Here is a 23,311-nt window from a genome sequence, read left to right on the forward strand (position 1 = left end):
AAATATCCTGCATAATTAACATAAGAATCTATATTATTGACGACATTCAGACTAAATGAAAAGCATTTGTTCTGTATCGTAGGTTCTGTCCCATGGAAATACAATGCTTGTCTGTCTACGGATATTTGAAACAATTAAAACTGTGACAGCTCAGTTAATCCACCTGTGCAACTAAAATCGGATTCACACCTCATGATTTTTGGCTGTCTTAGTCTAAAATGGCCATCGTGAAACATGTTTGATGATTTTTATGATTGTAGCTTCAAAACTATGGTTTTCATCGTACTGTAAGAAAACGAACCATGTTTTGATGAGTGTATTACTATTAGCACAACCATGTTTTCTCTTAATTGATGAGTTATCTCGTCAATTAAGATAAAACATTTGCATGAAAAAAAACGATGTTCCTGATGAATTTTTATGTCATTCTGCAATACCGCGATTATCCACTAAACTTACCCAATTTATGAAAAAAACTGAAGCCAAATGTTATCTACTAATTTTAAACTCTGTGTATGTTTTGATAATCAGTCTGAATCTGATCTCTAACAAAATTCCGTCACAAAAATGTAATTATTTCAGCTTTTTGCTAAATTTTTTTTTTAAAGAAAAATACCCAAATTTATAAAGAGAGTTTATAAGCAGAGAAAAAATATAGATACGATGAAACGTTTTTTCCCCATTTTGTTTGTTTGTTTGTAAGCAGTGGGTCTGTTCTTTCATTTGATATATTTGTCTGTTTATATATTTATAGAACAACATTTTCCTGGATTTTGTGAAGCTTTTGTGAAAATCACAAAAAATGCTGGCGGGCAACTTTCAAAAAATGGATGGCGGTGAATGAGTTAAGCTTGATCCTACGACCTACAATACTTAGCAGCCAATAAAAATGCATGATGTAATGACGTATTGATCAACGTGAAGTTAAATACGTTTTACTGCGTAAACTTAGCATTACTGTACATACAGGCTAGGCTTACGTTTATGTAAACTACATGCAAGCTTCTTGTGCAAAAGTGGCATTTGCGATTCATGTTGCTGTGTTTACTAGTGCATCCTGATCATGTTTACTAAAGCTCTGTGGTTTCAATCTTGTCGATTTGTTTACAAGTGGACGAAGGAGACACATTTCTGTTCACAGCTGTTCAAACATTGTGCTCGGTACATCACACATCAGATCAATAGGCGGAGAGTAGGCGGTCTTCGACCACATGCGCGTCTGCACTACTAAAGCTATCTGGTCGACTTAACCTCTGAATGGTTGATGTCCATGTCTTTACACCTATATTTAGCATCGTCTACTTGTGATCTGATCGACCAAAATGCATCTTCATACCAGGTGTAAACTTGCGTCTTGGCAACGTACAGTCTGCATACATGTCCTACGCAAGTTTATTAGACCCGGTGTGATATTTTAAGATGGCGGATATCGCATAACTTTGGCCAAAACTAGTTGAAGCCCAGTAGTGAAAGGTCTGCCTACCCAATACCATCACGAGCATAAATGTCTCTTACACATATGAGTATATTTTTATACGCTTACAATGCTGCAATCTTGTTTATTTATTAAGTGCCTGTCTTGTACGCTGGCTTCCGGACAACTGTGAGATATTTCACGAATTCTAGGTGGCAAAGATTTCTGTCAGCGACAGCTGGCAACGACAGCGGCGCCTCGTCTGTGCAGATCAGTCTCCATCGCCCGGAGACGCCTTCGGTGCGAGGGCCAATTTACAGACATCAAGGGCCCGACTATGTGATGAGAGTGAAAGCACATGCTGCCGTCCCCACAATAACAGTGTGAGCCGGGGGCCAAAGGCGAGTCGGGTCTGATGGATGACAGAGAGAGAGGGAGAGAGAGAGGGATTGGCTGGGGTCCAGGTTCACGTTCGCAATGTAGAGGAGACAATTACAGGGGATGGATTGGAAAGTCTCCGTGAATCCTTTTTGGGTTGTTCTCTGGAATGATGTGCTCATACAGGTCATTACGTGCACGGTGCATTCTCCAGGTTTGCCGTTAATAAGATGTAATGAGGCTGTATTGAAAGGGGGATCTGTAATAATAAATTGAAATGCGTTAAGAAACATTTAAAGCTGAAGTGTGTCATCTAGCATCACCAAACAGAATTTGCAAAAATATTGGGTAAAAACTTTTTTGTGAGAAGTAAAAATGTGTTTATAAGTAAGAAATAATTCATGACAGACCGTTGAATTATTCAAAAATAATGCACACCCAAGGTGGTAATGCGGCATGACCTGAAGCATTATTTTTAACTCCTTCACTGCCAGCCTTTTTAAAAAAAGTTGCCTGCCAGCATTTTTTGTGATTTTCACAAAAGTTTCACAAAATCTCCATTTGTTCTCTTTTTATAACCTATTTCAGAAAAAAAACAGAAATAATTGCATTTTTGTAAAGGAATTTTGTTAGAGATCGGATTCAGAACGATTATCAAAACATACACGGAGTTTAAAATGTTGTTACATTAGTTTTTGCTTCAGTTTTCTATAAATTGGGTAAGAACGCCATCTAGTGGATAGTAGCCGAATTAAAGATTATCATAAAAACTTGTCAGGAAAGCGTCATTGGCAGGAAAATATTTTCTCTTAACTCATTCCCCGTCAGCCATTTTTTGAAAAGTTGCATTTTTAATGATTTTCATAAAAGTTTCACAAAATGCCTTCCAAGGAATTTTACTTCTAAAAATATATAAACATACAAATATATCAAATGAAAGAACAGACCCTCTGCTTTCAAACAAACGTTTCATCCTATCTATATATTTTTTCTGCTCATAAACTCTTAAATATGAGTATTTTTCTTTAAAATTTTAATTTTTTAGCAAAAAGCTGAAATAATTGCATTTTTGTGAAGGAATTTCGTTACAGATCAGATTCAGAACAATTATCAAAACATACACAGAGTTTAAAATTAGTAAATAACGTTTTGGCTTCAGTTTTTTTTTTTTTTTTTTTGGGTACCACTTGGGTTTTTTATGCAAATGTGTTTCTCTTAATTGGCGAAATAACTCGTCAATGGCGGGGAAAAATTTAAATAATTAAATGGATCGGAATGAATTATTCCGCTTATATCACGGTTACCAAAAACATTGCTCTGGTGGTTATTTTAAAACATTTAACAGGTTAGGCATGCGTTTACTAGGTAAAAAATCTCTTAACCAATCAGAATAAAGCATTTAACAGCCCTGTGGTATAAATACAAAGAATGTACGCAATTATTATTGTTTAGTTTTTTTCAATGCAGATATGTTGTTTTTATTTTCTTTCATTCAGAAAGACTATGAGATGTTTTTTTTTCCGTTAGTAGTTTAGCTGAGCAGTTGTTTGTACACTATTTAGACTCCATGCTCCATGAAAATGGCAACTTCGCCGTACAAAGAAATATAGAAAATAGTTGAATGCTGTCTGAAATGCTATTATCAGTGTTTTCAACAGAAATGTTCAGAGAGAATAAGAGTCTGATTTTTGAAAGCCATGTAGGGACAACATTGTACTCTCTGTATTGTCCATCTGAAAACCTTTAAAAAGGTTTTTGCTTTTAATCTTCTCCGCTGAACTGTTCCTCTGAACATTTATGATGTAAGTCACAGTTTCTTTCACCCAAATATTACCTGACCCAATTTTTCCTGTAAAATCAACATTTGTTTTTCAGTAAATGAATTATTTAGTGAAACTATTTCTTTAAAAGTCAAACCTGTGATTGAATAAATTGGCCAGGACTAACCAATTGTATTGTGGCCCAATTTGTAGACCATTGCATTAGCATGGGTTTGATCTTTAGGGAACACACATGCCGATAAAATCAATAGATTGAATGCACGGTAAGTGGCTTTGAATGAAAGCATCTGCATTAATGTAAATACATTGTGTATTGGCAATATATCGGTCAATTGACTCTTTAGTGTAAAGTATACAGTAAGCATTGCTCAGCTAGATATAATTCATATGGATTGATGAATGAATAGCAAATAAAAGTGAATTGACCGTGTAACATATATAGCATTTTAATGACTTAACTGTTGATTTAGTGTCGGATGTGAAGTTGTGCGTCTATTAACCACTGATTACAGTTAAGCAAGCAGGTGCATGATGGGAGATGTCTGCCTGGTTTCATCTAAACAAACACTTCAAATCCTACAGGGTTGGGGTGTGTTCACATTACTTTATGTTAAAGTTGTTTGGTAGATGCTTTTGTCCAAAGCGTCTTGCAGTGCATTCAAGCTTTTTATTTTGATCAGAATGTGTGCTTCTTTGCATTGCTAACACAATACCAATACAGTGCCGAAGGGATGACATATTTTTGTAAGCTAACGTGGAAGTTAGCGGGACATTAATGCAAAAAATATTTTACTAGAAATTTTTACTTTAAAGTTCATAAAAGTTGTGTTCATCTCTGAAGACTAAGTTTCGTTAAACACAGAGCTTATTTTTTGCGATAATCCAAAAGTCTATGTGAAAATAAATAGGCTTTTTTGCAAGGGAACCAGTGTCTCGCTTACCTCCGGGTTAGTTTACAAAATTACGTCATCCCTGTGGGACTCTATCAAGCTACAATATAATGGGGAGATAAACAATAACAACATTTGTATATTTGTGTTCAAATGACTTGAGATAGTAAACGGGTCAGTTTTGGGCTTCATTATAGTAGCTGTGTGTCAAGTCAATCTTTCCGTGTTGTATTGGCAGCAAACGAACGCTTCCTGTGTGGGATGTTCTGTTTGGAAAAACGGGGACAGGCGGATTCGTTCCTTTCCATTTTTTTGACCTCTTACAGCAGGCAGCGATCAGCCCACAGACATCTATTCATTATAATTACATGCTGTGTTTATCTGTACAGCACATGTTTCATTTCAGCGGCGGGGTTTACAGAATTATAGCTTGATAATAATGAGAGTGACAGGCATTTCCTCGTGTACCGGAGGCAAGCGAACGTCCCGACATCCATGCGCTCATCTATCCATCTCCGCTCTAAGCAAAAAAAGATCAAAGCTCTTGATTGGGTTTGACCTCACGGTTCACAAATGTTTGAGACGAAGAACCAGACCAAACTAAAACAAACAGAAAAGGACAAGTATTTTTGATTATTAATAATGATATTCTGTTGGCCTTTATCAGTCAATTTTTAAGCACCATGTAAACATGCATATGTTAACGGATTTGAAAGACATGATAAATTGCTAGTAATATAAGAAGATATCATGTGGATACATTGTTGATACATTCAGATACATTGGCCTCTTGACAGTTCAGTGTTTTTTCATACAGGCAATATGCCTGTATAAGTAGAAGAGATGTCAAGTTGTATGACACGGTGATGTTTTCCCCTTCTTAGGATCGGGATGAGATTTTGTTTCCATTATAGCTTTATATTCTTCATGGTATCCAATTAACTCTGAAACGTCTAATTGGATTTTCAAATATCAAACTAAATATTTTGTGAGTGATGGGGAATCAAAACTTTGCATACATGAATGACAGCATGGTTATATATGCCATCTTTTATTAAGAATGAAGGATTGTGGGTAAAGTTGCCTCAGGCTGGTTCCTCAGTAAGACCAGATATCTCAATTGTCTCTCATACAATAAACCTAAATTGGCTGAACAGGATGCTAGGGTAAAACCACTGTGAGGGTATGTGAACATTGATGAATAATTAAAAACAAACATTGCAGATAGACGTCCACATGAAATCAAAACAGACAATTCTTGGTTTTTATTGAAATGTTGGCGAGGCTACATAAGAGCCAGAGTGGCACTGCCAACTCAGATTGACGGCTGGCCCATCCAGTCAAGAGAGACACTAAATATTTTTGTGGAAAAGTAGCAGAAATCACGCATAAATGATAATCTCTTTAATAATGATTCGCTCAAATACGCATCATTTAGAAATAAATAACTATTTATATAGAACGTTTATCATTTGCATGTGTTTCTAAACCTTGTAAATGTAAACATTCAAGCCATTTTAAACAATTTGTTCAGCTTGACGACTTGGGCGGAGCATCCATTAACCACGCCCCTCCAATTGTCAGTCTGCTGTGTGTTCAATTTCTAAAAGAAATGCCTATTTTTCTTTGTCCAATCAATTTACTTGGAAATATGTCACGATATAGAAGTTGATTGTAACTTCCTGTTTATTGGGACATTTATGCAGGGTTCACACCAGACTCGGTAGACGCGGCAAGCGCGAGTGATTTACATGTTAGGTCAATGCAAAGACGCAATTAGGCATCCTGCGGCGCGGTACACGCGGTAAGTGTGGCACGAATGGCGCGTCGCAAAGGGCGCGATCCGCGCCAATTGAGCTTTGCCGCGGGAAAGGCGCGAGTTTGATAAATCTGAACTTCGGCGGATTTCCGCGCAGCGTTAACCAATCAGGACCTTGCTGTAGTAGTGACGTGATTACAGGGAGCGAGCGGAGTGGCGAAGTCTCAGCGGGGTCGCCAAAGCCCCTCCCATGACGCGGATTTCCGCGTGACTGTCTCGAATTACTAGAATTTCACGCTCGGCTTTCACACGCAAATGACCGCGTGAACTCAAATGTTCAAGCTAAAGTTAACATTTTGCAAATCACTGACTTCACCGTTAATAATTGTATATGTTTATATAACATCCATCCATTTTTCCAAACCCACTTATCCCTGGCAGAGGACAAGCATATTCAGAGATTGTATAGATGAATATATACTACATATTATTCTCATCATCATTATTACTTGAATAGCTGTGCCCTCATACACATGTAGGCTCAAACAATTAAAAGACTAACAATTAACAGATTAATCATAAATGAATCATAAACAGATTGTGATAATGTGGAAAATCGCTAAATGTATATGAAAACCTTCATGGTAAATGCAGAAAAATGATACAATTAAAGTTGTTAAGCTTCATGGTATCACATATCTATCTTATATCTAAGTTTATCACATCGAGTGTGTTTCTCAGCGTTAATGCGTGGTCTGTTTTCATCTGAAAAAACAATAATGAATGGCAGAACTAAAAGCATATGGCGGATACAGATTAGGTGAAGCCTACACAAGGTGGAAACAGGCAGTCCAATTAACTTCAACATCTGGCTTTAGTTTTCCAACCGCAATGGATTTTGTTCTTACAACTAAGGCAAGTGAAAGTTAAATGAATTCAAAGATATCTTTTTTCTTTTGTGTAAATGCCAGAACATTTCTCATAGAAAGAAGTGGAATCAAACTTTGATCAAGCAATCAAATAACTATTTTTTTTTTTTAATCAATTTTAAATGAGCAAGATGCTGTCTTTTATTTTAGGTTTGGTCTGCACTTGTCCTGCACAAAAGATATGTGTAACTTTCTGTTAAACTAACCAAGACCCAGCAGGCAATAGCTGTCATTTAACTGTTTGGTTTCATTTATTTATTTTATTTATGGTTAGACAGCCGTAAAATTTTTACTGGCAACCCATGTTGCCTTTTATAGCTTAGACGTCTGGCCTGTGTTTAGACAGCTATTAGATGTTTGTAAATGCAAAATTGTTACTGGGGAGCTCTCAATTGGAAAGGAAGAGCTGTCAAAAAATACTGGGTGCTTTCAAGCCATGCATAGGGTTTGCCATATTTTACACAATGGAGGATTAAAAAAGCAAAATGTTTTAGAATGTGTGTTTAATGACAGAATTGGTTTTCAGTGGTGACAACTAGGTAACTGTAAAGTATGGTTGAAAATGATACCTGTCGCTTTAAGACCAAACTATTACTTTTCAAGTGTTATTTTGACCTTCGATGTGTCTGTACTTCTGGCAGACTGGGGCTTTTCGTCACTGCGTAGGGTCATTGATGTATATTGATCTAAAAACCTTCGAGGTCTTTAGCTGACCCTGACAGGAAGACTGTCATAACCTTTAATCTGCTGCTGTCAGGAGGTTGAAAAGTGTGAAATTTCTTTTTAACTCTTTCCATCCATCTTCTCATCATGCCTTAATGTGTTACATGCAGTGTTTGAATTGAGGGGGCGGGCTGGGGAGGTCCAGGACCCCCTATAAAGTGCACAAATATAAATAAGGGGGGTCCCTTGGTTTTTGTTAAAATTAAAATAGTACATAGATTTAAAATGCTTGCGCTGTGCTGCCACAAAGCAATACTGCCCACTGATACAATTTCGCAATAAACTAATCCATAAGATTTCTGTCAGAAATAAATCTCGCCCCATTACAATAAGCAATGTCTTAGTCATAACATTCATCAATTCAAGCATGCCATCATAATAGCTGTGTCCTTTCAGCTAGAGCATTCTCCTTTAGGGAAAAGGGGAATTTTCTGTTTTCAAGACATCAATCAATCACCCTGCAAGTAAATATCATCTAAAGAAAGAGATCTGCTCAATAATACGGTTAAAATCCCAGATGGCACGTTTCAAGCTCATTGTAAAGGTCTAATAGCACGTTTGGATAGGCTGATATTTATCTAAGCTAGTTTTCCTTTTCTGTCAGGCATCATTAGAGTCACTCATTGCTGCCCTAAAAAACCTTTCGATTAAGCCGGCTGTAGTATGTTTAATGAAAAGCGTTATTGTGGGAGCTTCTCCAAGGAACCAGGGTGGACTTCTGAGAGAGAGAGAGAGAGAGAGAGTGTCCGATCAGCGAGAGAGGAGTGCTAATTGGAGAGAAATTGCAAAGATTATTGCATGAGCTCCTATGAGAATGTCCATGCATGTATACGGGACTCTTGGGTCTGTCATAGCTTACATTGCAGTTCACATTGGATTTATGGAGTTAGTCCATGACCATCATCATTAACACATAATGCACAGTTATGTGCTTGACTCAAGGTCAGATCGTGAGTTTTGTGGTTAGGTATTTCCCATTGATGTTAAATGCATCTAAATTTGAAATGTAGTTGTCCCCCCCATACACTCATAATAATAAAGGTTCCTCACAGAGATACCACAGAAGAGCTCTTTTATTTTTATGTACAGTATGTGATGTATATAAATATAATATAGAGCACTGGAAAGCACCTATACTGTACATCCAGGCATTCTTTGCTTTGGCCGTTAAAAAAATGTTTTTTTCTAATGTTTCCTCCAGGGCAAGAGCGAATAGGAACAGACTCCAAATATGAGCAGGAGGGGAAGGTTCAGTTTGTGATTGATGCCGTGTACGCTATGGCCCATGCCTTGCACAACATGCAGAAGGACCTGTGTCCAAACCAGTCAGGTATCTGTCCTGAGATGACGGGTGGCAAGAAGCTCCTAAAGTACATCCGCTCGGTCAGCTTTAATGGTAAGTCAACTGAAACCTGCAGAGATACAATACTGAATAATGCAGTATTATGCTGGATAATCAATAAGTATAATCAAAAAAGGAGGTGTAGTGATATTACACAGTGCCCGAAAATAGTCCCCTGCTATTAACCAAGGGGACTATTTTGGGATGCTGTGTAATATCATTGCGCCTCCTGCAGCCATGTTACAGTAGCAAAGTCTTTGATTATTACGCCAGAATGACAGTATAGTCCTAGCCATATCCGCCTAGAAAATCACAACTTGGTACACGATGTAACTACAGAAGAGTCAAGTTTTAAATAGGGAAAATATTGAAACTCTTTGATAATTTTTTAGCGCAATGCTAATGGTCTAATCAGATTCAATGGATTATGCTAAGCTATGCTAAAAGTGGTACCGCCAGACCCGGAAATCAAATGTTTAACTCTAGGGGAGCTGGAAAATGAGCATATTTTCATAAAAGTGTCCCTTTAAACAGCGTAATTCTGAACGTGAAAATTATAACCCTTAAACATCAATTCTTAATGTGCTATTCACTGAAAACAATTATTCATTCAATTTACTCACATTTTTTTAAGGTAAGTGGTCGCAATCAATTTATTTAAGCTACATTTAAACAAAAAAATTGGAAATACAAAACAAAACAAAAAACTTTTTTTATATGTAGTTTAAATAAATTAATTGTGATCAATTACCTTAAAAAAATAGTAAATTGAATTGATCGGTTTTTTTTCAGTGTACACAGTTTTTTTTTAACTTAAGTTAAGTAAAATAATAAACTTGTTTTATAAGTTATGTCAGCTCATCACTAGTCTTAACTTATAATAGAAAATTCAATTGATTTGCATAACCAGTTTGATTAAACTTTTTACAGTGTGGATATGAACGATAACTTATGTGGGGTTTTTTCCGTTTGAGAATTGTGCTTTAAATTGTTACAGTTAATGGTCTAATACCAAAAGATATAAATATATTTGCTATTCCCAGACATGCCTGAAAATAAGCAATTTGCACAATAATTTACACTACACCTTAAAAATAAAGGTGCTACATGATGGTGTAGATGAACCATTTTTGTCTGTATTCATCTAAAGAAACTTTCTGTTACACAAAAAGTTCTTTGCTGTGGATAAGGCTTATTTACACCTTAAAAATGTATGAAAGAAAATATTTTTTTGACTGAATGTTTTTTTATTCAATTCAATTTTTTTATATAGCACTTTTCACATTTGGTGATTGTTTCAAAGCAGCTTTACATTTATAGAAGCAGTGAAAAGCACAGAAAATCAACAGATAGCACAACATAATACACGATAGCACAAGCAGCTAAATTTGCTGCGGCTATGAATCAACATTATAAGTGTGCGTATTACTAATGTAACGTCTAGAAGAGGGTGCTAAGTTAAGCCAAAGAAGGCTGCCTCCCGGGTTGAAAAACCCCCTAGGAGAAAAAAACCCAGACTTTTTAGCTGGGGAAATAAAAAAATCCTAGGAGGGAAAAACCCTTGGGAGATATATATATATATATATATATATATATATATATATATATATATATATATATCGTCGTTGGTCAAGCATCAGCTGGGCATCACGTTGAAGGACAGCCAGTAGATCAGAGGTGTGCCGACTTTCACATTTACCGAAACTGGGTCTGTTTGTTTCACTGTTTGCACATATGTAAATATGTAAAATTTTAGTTTTAAGGAACTAAAATTAACTCTTCAATAACATTGCTGTGAAGAACCTTTTGCAGTGTCTAGATCTTAACATTTACTTTAATAATTTGAGTAAAATTCTCTTTCCTGGTTTATTTGCTATGGCAATAGGATTGGATAGGAGTTAAACGAGGTCACCCCAAAGTGTATATGATATTCTGATCCCTACAAATTGCCCTCTAAGTCAATGCTAAAATATCTGCAAGAAGAAAATCACAGAGAAATAATCTTTATTGAGCCACATGATTGGAGGTATCATTCACATCTGTAATGCAAAAAGCATGATCGTAGGAGGAAAATATAATAAGTCTGGGTGGTAAGAATAGCTTTTCAAGCACCCACAGAGTCGAGCTATATAGGGTCCACTTTAACCCCACTGTCTGTTCCAGCAGCGTCATTTGTTTTTTATGCCACAGCTGCTTGTGGGAGGAAAATGAATATTGTCGTTTGATTAGGTCTGGTTTTAATGTGAAATCTCTATTTCTGGCACCTGTCTGTTTGGGGTCTCCTTGCAAAGAAATTCAAAATAAACTGATTGTCTCGTTGTGAAACACCCACACCAGCAATCCAACAGTGCAAAGTTGAATTTGGTGCAGAGATGACAAATAGATGAACAGTTTTAAGGGACACAAGCAGACTAACACCTAAACACATTGTTTAAATATGAAAGAAATAAAAAGCTTGTAGAGAAAGAGTTAGAAAAGTTTATATTCGACAAGCCTCGCACCTTGACGCACGCTAATCCAATTTTCCTTCAGTGCACTTAGAGGATTTTGCTGAAAAACCGTAGTGGTGTTTAATGAATACTGCCAACAAAATGGTATTTCTGAATGGCCTGATTAAGCGGATTTGAAGCGAAAGCATTCGATCAATATCAATATCTCATTTTTGACAGAGGTGCCATTTGTTGGCCAGATCAATGATTTGATATTTTAGTTATAAGTTTTGTATTTTATCATTCCAATTTTTTGCCGTTTAATAACCCACCACAAACTAGTGTGACAACTAGCCCCGGTCTCCTCTTATTCATCTTAGCGTCCTGATTTATTGCTGCTATATGCCTGTACATCATTCCTGTAGTAAAGTTGATGCTTTTATACTTTTCTCTTTGAAGCAACCTTTACTGCAGCTTCTAACTTTCTGGATAGCTTTTATATCATATCTAAAGTTGCCTTTGTGTTAGACCTTAAAAAGAGGGAACTTCCAAGAAGAAAGGAAATATGGTTTTAATGCAGCCTAATGAATTGCAAGTTTTTGTAGTCCTGCACCCGGTGCACTGTTAGATCAAAGGGCAGCTCTACCTTTGATGTTTATGTGATGATGAGATACTATTTGAGGTAAATATGTGATCTAACTTATAACACCTGATGAAAGATGCACCGATCAAACTCTTTAAAAAAAAACTATTTTTAATAAGAAAGAAGGTTATAAAAGGGCACATTGTTAGTGTTTGTAGGTATCTCTGTCTATATGATAATAAAACAGCTTGTAAAGCAAATGCTTTCTATACAAATGCTGTAAAAAACTGTAAATAAAATCAAAACCGCGATGATCTCCTGAACCCATATTTTATTTTAATAGAACATAGAAAACATATCAAATGTGTCAACTGCGGAAATTATTTAAGAGAAAAATAATGTCCACTTTAAACATGGCTGGATTATTTTTAACCCATAATGGGTAAATATTGGACAGAACTCATGCTGGGTTCAAATGATGTTATGCAACCATGCGTTATACTAACCCAACATTGGGTCAATTTTAACCCAGCGGTGTATTCTATCCAATTGATTAGACAGCACACATCTCTTCATAAAATGCCTTGTAGATGCATATCAGAGCAAAAAACAAGAATGTAGGCATAGATACTCAATTGTTTTTCCTGTTTTCTTACTATTGTCGCTTGGGTTTGGGGTTAGAACGACTTTCTGTTACATAAAATGACATCCTAACCCAAACCCAACTCTAATCCTAACGCCAGGTGACAATTGTTTAAAAATCAGAAAAAAATAGTTTAAACCAATAGTTAACATTCTAACCCAAACCCCAAATCTAACCCCAAACCCAAGCGACAATGGTTTAAAAATAGGAAAAACAATTGAGTAACAATACGTGAAATTGACACGAAAAAGAAAGTCCGTGGTATGGACACGGAAAAATGCGGAGATCCGTGACAATGACACGGATAAACGAGCAAAATATTCTTTGACTATAACACGGAAGTTCGTGAGATAAGGTTTGGTTGTTGTAAGGTTTTTGCACTTAATAAAGCCACAGAACTTCTATGTAGATATCAGAAAATAATTTAACAGATTATTGCAATGCAGTCTTTGGCACATTTAAAAAAAAAACATTACTTTGTAGTGTGCGGTCTAAAGTTTAAGACTTACGCCGACATGTGAAAAGACATGAAAGGAAGTCAAGGAAGCAAATCAATTTTGTTTTTGTCTATTTTGAAGAACTGAGAAAACAAACTAAATGTTGTTTGTAAAATAGCCATTTCTCAAATATGTTAATTTATAGTTCATCCATATACAGTGAATATTCTGTTAGTTGGAAACAAATAAATAGCTTCCTTTACTGTCAGTAGCATATCTAATATTGCTTACTTTACTGAGGCACAACAACACCTTTATGAAGTTTATAAGTTATGAGTTTTATAAGACAAACAGCCCTCAGGCATGTTTACAAATCTTTAAAATGTAAAGTCCTTTATGGTGAAATACAATGTTTAACATAACAGTAATATAATTTAAAGACCTTATAATTTATAAGACAGATTAAAGGCATATACTGTCTGTTCAAATGGCTGATGAGGATATTATATAGAGTTCATCAATGCTTAAGCCCGTGGTGTTGACCTAACAGCTCTGCAGGTATCACTGTGTGATTTCATATGTAGACTCACTAAAGAAGCACCACATACCCATAAAGAACCAATTCTTTTATTTTTTTTTTAATTTATGTACTGTCATAAACTTTAATTAAAATCTGGAAATGTACTTCAACCGTCACCTTCTGATGACCTTCTGTGATGACGTCAGTTTGACAGCTTAAGGTCTTCTCGAGTCCAAAGAAATGTACCTGACCTGAATCACTTTTTTCCCGAACCCCATGTGCATAAATCTTTATTTTTTTTTAAGAAAAACCTAATCTAAGATTTGTTGATTTATTTAGTACTTAGAAGTATGTAAAGTTGTCTAAATATAGAAAAAAGCACAATTACATACACAATGCTGGGTCAAAAACCGGCAAATTTAGCTATTGGGATAAAATAAATCAGAAAAGTATTATATTTAACCAAACAATATGTTGATCAACCCAACTTCGGATAAAGTCTGTTTATGATAAATGTATGTTATTTATGCACGTAAACTCTTGTGATGAAAGCACTTCTTCTGTAGACATGCAAATATATCTTTTTTTTAAAAGGAGCGAACATACTGCTTGAAGTTTGGGCAACTCACGTTCAAAGGGTTTTTAAAGCAGTTTCCTCCAGCGAGAACTTCAAATATTTCAAAGCCTTTTTGCATACTAATAATTAATATGCTTAAGACGGTTCTTTAAAAAAATAATATTTACAGTATAATTACTGTGTAGTTTGGAGAGATCTGGTGCCATACGTGGAATGGGTTATATATTAACTTTATATAGGTTAATATATGTATATGTATACCCCTGATAAGCTGTCCCTATTAGCACATATCATGTAAACGTGTAACACTGAAGATATTAGCAGAAGAGCTGCGGCGTGTCAGAAGGTTTATGTTAATTCAACGTTAAGTGGTGGCCTGTTACTCGCGGTGGGTTTCCAGCCCATCGCCCGCTATTTAAGTGTCACTGTCACGCTGTTATTTTCTCATCGCAGCGTCTTTCCTTAAGTATTTAGTGTCTACATTCTCTGCAGAGTCTATTAGGAAAAGGCACTCTGTATGTTTCCTTTTATTTTAAACTTTCCAAAACCATTAACAGATTTGAACAGGCAGCTTTGGTGATGCCAAAGTCGCTGAATAAAATGCACCGCAGCAGTTTTAAATTCATGATCTTGTTGAATTTCTGCTGAATCATGTCTTAATCACTTCTGGGCCTGTTTGTCCATAATAGCGATGAATTCATTAAGGATAAGAAGACAGTTCTTAATGCTTCAGGCTCTTTGTTAGGTTTTAAATTACATTCGGCTTTAGGATTGACTTTTTCTGTATCGATCTAGATGGGACGTAGATTAACTATCTTTTATTTGGGGTTTGATTAAGGCAGGTGGAAATCTTCAGGCATCTCACGAAGGGCAGTGATGCTAAGAAAATGCTGGGCTATTTTTAACCCAGCTTTGGGTCAAAAAAGGACAAAACCAAACCACTAGGTTGTAATTTAACCAATGCTGGGTTAATTTCTGGGTTCATTTGTCCATGTTTGACCCAGCATTGACATTTATTTTCTGTTATCCTCGTTTCCGAAAATATTAATGGCCAGTTTCCAGGGTTTAGATTAATCCAGGACTAGGCCTTAGTTATACATATCATACACAAATAATACTGGTTTGCATGTTGAGATAAAACAATGGCACTGCTATATGTTAAAATATGTCAGTACAAGATGTTTTGAAATGAAGACAGCTCAAACATGCATTTAAGTCTGAGATTAGGATGAGCACTGTCCGGGAAACTGTGTTTTATAACTGAAGTGATGTTGTTAAAGGGATAGTTTACCCAGAAATGAATGTCGTTTAAAGCCCATTGTCTTTCTTTGGTCATTAGAAACTAATCACAGAAATGTTGTTTGGGTTTTCTGGTTACTATGGGAGTGGATGGTGACCACCTCTATCACCATGCACTCCTATAGTAACATGAAAACCCATTACGCTTCAGAAGGACCCAAAAATGTTAAATAAATAACCCCACTTGATTTTTGTCATATCTTTTAAGCAACCTGATCTCACGAATTTCCGTGGCATAGTCACAGAATTTTTTGCTAATTTTTCCGTGGCATTCTCATGGATCTCCGCATATTTCCGTGGCACTGCCCCAGACTTTCTTTTCCATGGCATTCTCACAGATGATTACACAACTGTTTTGTCCTATTTTCTTACCATTGTCGCTTCGGTTTAGGGTTAGATTTAAATAAAATGACATCCCTACCCAAACCCAAATTGATTAAAGTTTAGAAAATATAAAAGAATACATCAGAAAAAATTGTATAAACCAATAGTTAAAGTGATATACTAACGCAAACACCAAATCTAACCCTAAGTCGAAGTGACAATGGTTTGAAAATAGGAAAAAGCAGTTGAGTGAGAATGCCACGGAAAAGAAAGTCCGTGGCAGGGCCACGGAAATATGTGGAGATCCGTGAGAATACCACAGAAAAATGAGCAAAAAATTCCGTGACTACCCCACGGAACTTTGTGAGATCAGGTTGCTTTTAAGTGTCCTAGAAACATTTACTTCTTAACTTTGTTGTTGTGGATTCTTTCACATTATAAACATCCTAAAACTGACTAAACAATTTAGACACATGCAGATAATGTCTGAAAATAAAAGTTGCCTGTAAGCATTTTTTTTTTTTTGGTGATTTTCACAAAAGTTTCACAAAATGCCTTCCAGGAAAATTGTCTTCTATAAATATATAAACATACAAATATATCAAATGAAAGAACAAAACCTCTGCTTTCAAACAACAAACAAACAAAATGGGAAAAAAACTTGAATCCTATATTCATTTGTTCTCTTTTTATAACCTCTTAAATATGGGTAGGTTTCTTCAAAAATGCCAAAATTTGAGCAAAAAGCTGAAATAGTTGCATTTTTGTAAATAAATTTTGTTAGAGATCAGATTCAGAACACTAATCAAAACCTACACAGAGTTTAAAATGAGTAAATAACGTTTTGGCTTCGTTTTTTTTTTTAATTGAGTAAGTGCACCAACTAGTGAATAATAGTGGAATTACAGATTACTGTAAAAACTTGCCAGGAAAGTGTTATTGGCAGGAAAATGTCGTCTCTTAATTGTATCTTTAATGGCAGGGAAAGAGTTAAAGATTGGAGAGACGGTCACTATCCACTTCCATAGTAACCAGAAAACCCCAAAACAACACTTTTAAAAAAAATCTGCATTGAGGTTCTGAAGAACATAGAAATAAAATGGGGAATCAAACTAAATGTGTAAATAATGTACATTTTTGTTATTTTGTGAACTATTCCTTTAAGAATGAACTTGGATAAATGTCAGACTTTATCTTTTGCTTATAAATATTTATTTAGTTTGTGCTTTAAAATTACTTTGACAAAGTACCTTTCGTAAATGATTTCATTTAGAATTATCTAAAAATAAGAGGGTTGCAAGTAAAATAAAGTTGTAGATTCATCTCAACCTGATCTTACATGAAAATGTACAGTACATATTTTACATGATGGCCATTTTGTATGAACTCATACTCTACAATTATCGTATGGTTAACGTACAATTAAAAGCAAGATTGAAACTCCAACCCCATCATTATTACAGCAGTGAAAGCAGCTCATACTACAATGTACAAATGAGATAATACAAATGAGCCACCTCGTAAAATAGATATGCATTGCCATGAGATTGTCTTGTCCTTGTGATGTATGCCATTATTCAATTCAATGCAATTCAGGGAGTCACAATGCAATTACAAAACAATTGTCAGCGGACATCAACATAGCAGGTTTTGTACAGATTCTGGCTTCCGGATTATTGAAGACTGCACAAAATATGTTTCCTCACCTTGCTCTGACCCACCTAAAGAAATAAACGAATATGTGGGTGTGATAACCTTGTATCGACACCTGCATTTGTCAGCTGCAGATACATTGGAGAGTTTGCATGCTTCATCTCTTACAAAGGCAAGTTATTCAGCTATGGGAAAGTCATTGTATTGTGATTATTGTGAAAGAGAGCATTTAAAGATGAATATTTCCTATCAATATGAAGTCATACTTCCAAATCACTTTTCACATCAAACAGAGTTGATTCCACATTAAAAGCCTAAAGTGTCCTTAAAGTGATTATATTGGACAGCGATGTACAGCGGGCTAAGCTAAAGCAATGAAGTTATCTTTCAAAGAAAGTTTCTTGAAATCACAAAGTCAATAGCACCCTGCACATCCCATAACTCTCAGTGTGCCCTTCAGTATAATAAGTGTGATGGGAAACTGTCAAGCCTAAAGCACGAGGCAGATACAAGAGAAAGAATGCTGTGGATGTTTCATCTGCTGATTGTATTTTGGCAGATTTGAGATCCTTAGTGTCAGGCCCTGCAGGTAAAACTCTTTTGAACGGAGTATCAAGGACCTGTAAGTTCTCACTGCTGGCCCGAGGGGAACTCACATTGTGTTCTTTTGTCATATCCAAAATACAGGAACTTTTCTCCTATAAAGCAAATCAGTCGATTGAAGTTGTCTACAGGGCATGTCAGTTACTAACATTTTCTTATACGCGGTACATCAATACAGCATTGCCTGAATGTATGCAGCAAACTATTTACGTTGTTCACTGGTTGTCTACACAACATACGCACAACATAAAGCACAAAGTATTGTCTGTTTTTATGTGTACAGGAACGTACGTCCAGGGTTAAAAGCACAGCAAAGCATAGTTTGATTCAAATGTGTACGCAGATGTTCAACACATGCACATTACAAAATACAACGCATCTTTTTTGTTACATACTACATTCTCCAGTGCGTCCATGCACAACCTATGCATAAAATGTATGCGGGTTTCAAAAAACCAGCGGGGCACGTACAGTACGTGTGCACTCTTCTGATGATAAAAACTGCATTACGCGCACTGTCCGCGGACCCACGTGGACAAGTAAAAGCTGACTATACTTCTGCCTTTAGAAGGCAACACTGTGACAACCAGTGTGTGTGTGTGTGTGTGTGTGTGTGTGTGTGTCTGTGTGTGTTTCTCGCACTGTATTCTTGTGTTTTGTTTTAATATACTTTGTGTCTGTCTTAACATTTACTGCAACCTTGAGTTGAAAAATCATACTCTATAAAACGGTCAATATTTTATTAACCAAAATCTTTCCAAGTAACTGTGTTTAGTCTGCCGGTTTTGGACTAATGTGAAAGTTTAATTTCTGATTTACTTTATAAATGCAACTTTCAATGTCATATTAGTTGTTGCCATATATCAGAGATTTTATGATTTGTCTTTCATAGGGAGTGCTGGAACGTCTGTGACGTTTAATCGGAATGGTGATGCCCCAGGAAGATACGATCTTTTTCAGTACCAGATGAATATCAACAGTACTCCAGGATACAAAGTTATTGGACAGTGGACAGAAAATCTCCAACTTAACGTAAGTGCACTTGATGGACAAATCAAATTCATCATCTAATCTAATTGGCATTCAAACTGCAAACCTTATTTCCCAAGACTTTGCATTTTAGGCCTTATTCCAAAATGTGAAGAACAGCACTCAATAAAAATCAAGCCACAATCTCAACCAAAATTGAATTTCACCAATAAACCATTCACTGTAGCCTATAATCAATATGTGTGAATTTTATAGTCATCACTCAACACAGTTACTGGTCTCTAGTTTCTGCTTTCCGGTTTTTTGATTTTGTTCAGGAAGCTCTGTCTACATTCAGCAGTTGGGCGTTGTCGAGCATTGCAGTCAAACGTAATATAATCTAAGATTCAATCAGACATTATAGTCTTATGAAGTTCTGGCTATTAAGATGTATCTTTTAAATGGCCATTGCTAAATTATATGTTCATATATATGAGAATCCTTTGCCCTGGGGCACAACAGATTATTATATTGATGTTAATAATATTACCAACCGCTTCTGTGCTTCCTGATGCAACTGACCGCACATGTTTTAGTGGGGATACACCACAAGACTTTTTGCTTGTCACAAGGGATTTTGGTTTTTTATATTTGGTAGTTCATAAACGGGATAAAAAGTGGCAAAACGTGTGACATAACGTATTGGAGATTACTATGTTAGCCTAAATCTGAGTTTGATCTGAGTCTGAATCAAATTAGTTTAGCAGATTTCCCGTTCAGCTGTGTCATCAGCCTGACAGGTGTGGCGGTCGATTCTTTGAAAATGAAAACCAGCAGCATGTAAGTAAGAGACAAGAAAAAGTCACCGTAAAAATTCACAATTTCTGCAAGAATGTGCAGCGAAGTTTCAGCTGTTAGGTAGGAATTATTAATACTCTCTTTTAGCCTTGCCTTTCATCCAGGTGAAGTTTTCAGTTATACGATGAAGATGGATTGGTCTATGAATATTAAATAGATCGACCTTAGATTCGCCCTTTAGGTTGGAGATAAGCTATGGGTATATCATGATGTCAAACATTGCACCACTGTATGAATGAGACATGATACAAGCTAGATGATGTCAACAAAATTCAGAATGAAAGATGTTTAATATTGTCATGTTCACACCTGAAACTATATTTATTGTAGTTAATTCTGTGACAATGACAGTAAGACAGCAATATTGTATAACCTAGACATCAAATTTTCGGCCTTTTATTCGATTTCTATAAAAGCAAAAGTAATCATATTTCAAGCTAGAAGTCTCATCTCATGTACCTAATATTTGTCAGGCTGTGTTTCTTTTGGCCTCAATAATGCTGTAAATGGATTTGCGTTGCATTGTGGAGATGTTTTTTTAAGCTCAGCCTGTGAAAAGCAATATTATTAGAGGAGAAATTGAGGGTGAGAATGCCCTCCATATGTGAATCACATCTTCCGGCTTCCATTGAGTCACAGATGAGGAGTCCGGCTGAGTCGTCTCCAAGGATCGCCTACGGCTCCCGCAGCAAATGTCATTGGCACCTCGTCCCCCATCTTCGGCCCTCCACATGGTCGGCATTGGAGAGAGAGTCCCGTAAATGGTCCTACTGTATGAGGCTGGGGCTTCAGGGATTTTGTGTCTTTCCTAGTGTCGTCTTATTTGAAAAGCATTCCTGCTATTCATAGTACCTGCATAATAGCAGTACTTTCAAACTACATTGTTAGTTTAAAATTGATTATTTTTATTTATTTATTTAACCTTTTATTTAACCAATCCATGAATTCAATTAATAACACAACAAAATCATATATCAAACTATCAAAATGTGGATGTTTATAGTTAGCTACTTTAATAATATAGCACAGTCATTTGAAGGTAACTCTTTTGAGTATTGAGGTTCGTTACCACCACGGCATCTCAACTGAGTCACAGATGAGGCGTCCGACTGAGTTGTTTCCAAGGATCACCTACGGCTCTCACAGCAAATGTCATTACGCCCTGGTGTCGCAAACAGTCCTGCATGACTGGACTTCAGGGATTCGCTGACTGTCCTCTATGTCTGTTTATAAAGAAAGAGTCCTTGTATCTGGTGTGATTTCAGAAAGCATCAAGTGATGTTTTCTCTTTCACTCTGTGGTCGCAGACGGCCATGAAAGGTCACGTTGCAATGAGCTGTACTGGGAACGCTGATTTTGAATGCACACCTACCGACTCTTCTCGGAATGCTGGCAGGACACAACAGCGGGTTGTTAGGTTTATCCTCCTTCCTTAGTGGGATTGCGATAAAAGCCTGAGTTGAATGCATTTCCAAGAAAGATGATGCGTTTACGGCGCAGTCGTTTTTTTTCTGGAGTCAGCTGTGAAGGAAAACTCAAATGTGTTTTTAAGCTTGCTGCAGAGATATTAATAATTAACAGGATTATGCAATCTTGATTTGGCTAGGATTTGCATTTTTGTAAAAAGCTCTGAATTTTATATCTGGAATAGGACATTGCTTTCGCAAACAGCTGTGGTGTGTCATGGTTCTTACGTCAACATTCTTGAACTTTTTACCTGGCACATACTGGATAATTATTAAAATTAATAAACTTTAGAGTAGCACGATGTGTTGATTCTCATGAAGCAATGAGCTGGGAATAAAGATTTTGGACCAATGAGATTTCACTTTGGGTGGAACTTCTCAAACGCTATAAGACAAACCAAGAAATAAAAAAGTGCAGTTGAATTTGCTTTATGCAGTAGATATCAAAATGTAACGAAACCCAATGAAGTGTACTGTAAATAAGTGTTGATCTTATGTAATGCAGTCATTATCTTTCCCTTGATAATTGGATTTGAAAGGATTCGTGAAAAGTCAAGTGGAAGCTGTCATAGACGTTGACCTTTGAGGACTCATCGCATAACCTTTGTAGATTTTATAGTCATTTCACAGTTCACAGTGTGCATGCAAGAAGCATCCTGGTCATTTATATTTTATGGCACCTGTTAAATTATGTAAATTATACCAAACAACCAAAAAAAAAGAAAAAAAATCACTTTAATGTAATGTAATTTAAATGCTATATTTAGGATTAAATTATATTCCATACTAAAAAATATGTTCCATTTAAAATGTGACCACAAAAACGCAGTAATGGTCAGTGTTTTGAGATTTATATATCATCCGAAAGCTAAATAAATATTTGGACGAGAAACAATGATTTGAAAATCTAAATGTTGAGAAAATCGCATTTAAAAGTTCATATGAAGTCTCTAGAAACGCAAGCTATTAACTCTTTCCCCACCAGCGTTTTTTTTTTTAAGTTGCCAGCCAGCGCCAACAATGATTTTTATGAAGTTTTATGCCTTCCAGAAAATGTTCTACTTATATATATATAAACATACAATATATTAAATAAAAAACAGACCCTCTGCTTTAAAAAAAATACATTTCATCCTACCTTTATTAGCTCTCTTTTTATCACCTCTCAAATATGGGTAGGTTTTTTCAAAAACATCAAATTTTGAGCAAACTGAGATAATTCCAGTTTTGTGAAGGACTTTTGATAGAGATCAGATGCAGAGCGATCCTCAAAACAGCTGTTTGCCCTGCAAAATAAAGGCTGGATTTACTTTAAAAAAGTGGATGCAAAAATGATGCACTATATTTATATATTTACTATAAGCAGTGTTGGGGTTAGTTACTCAAAAAAGTAATATATTACTTATTACATATTACTCTCAAAAATAGTAATGCCTTACTTTACTTTATTACTCCCTGGAGCAAGTAACTAGTTATATTACTAGTTATATTACTAGTTACATTTTTTTTCTGGACAAGAATGTTTATTTGGGCAAGCCACGGCCAAGAAAACATCCAAACACAAAACTCCCAAATCAATAAAAAGTTACAATTTTATTAGATTAAATTTGATAACAATTTACTCATTCAAAATACAGGGATGACAACAGGTTGCAATTATTTTTAGATGGACACCTTTAAATGGACAGCTGATAAAATAATGACGGTTCACAATAAATTATTTGCTGATTAAGA

General features: G+C 35.9%; 1 protein-coding gene across 2 annotated transcripts in view; it reads left to right on the top strand.

The window, feature by feature from the left end:
• The window catches only part of LOC141359240 (metabotropic glutamate receptor 7-like), a 187,229-nt gene that overhangs the window by 115,586 nt on the left and 48,332 nt on the right, over positions 1–23,311 (top strand). For both annotated transcript variants that reach the window (XM_073861331.1, XM_073861330.1), the window contains exons 6-7: positions 9,076–9,270; positions 19,177–19,316. In XM_073861331.1, the coding sequence (XP_073717432.1) occupies positions 9,076–9,270; positions 19,177–19,316 (335 nt within the window). The remainder of the gene's footprint in view (positions 1–9,075; positions 9,271–19,176; positions 19,317–23,311) is intronic.

Source organism: Misgurnus anguillicaudatus, chromosome 23 (assembly GCF_027580225.2).
Source record: "Misgurnus anguillicaudatus chromosome 23, ASM2758022v2, whole genome shotgun sequence".
Taxonomy (NCBI): Eukaryota; Metazoa; Chordata; class Actinopteri; order Cypriniformes; family Cobitidae; genus Misgurnus; species Misgurnus anguillicaudatus.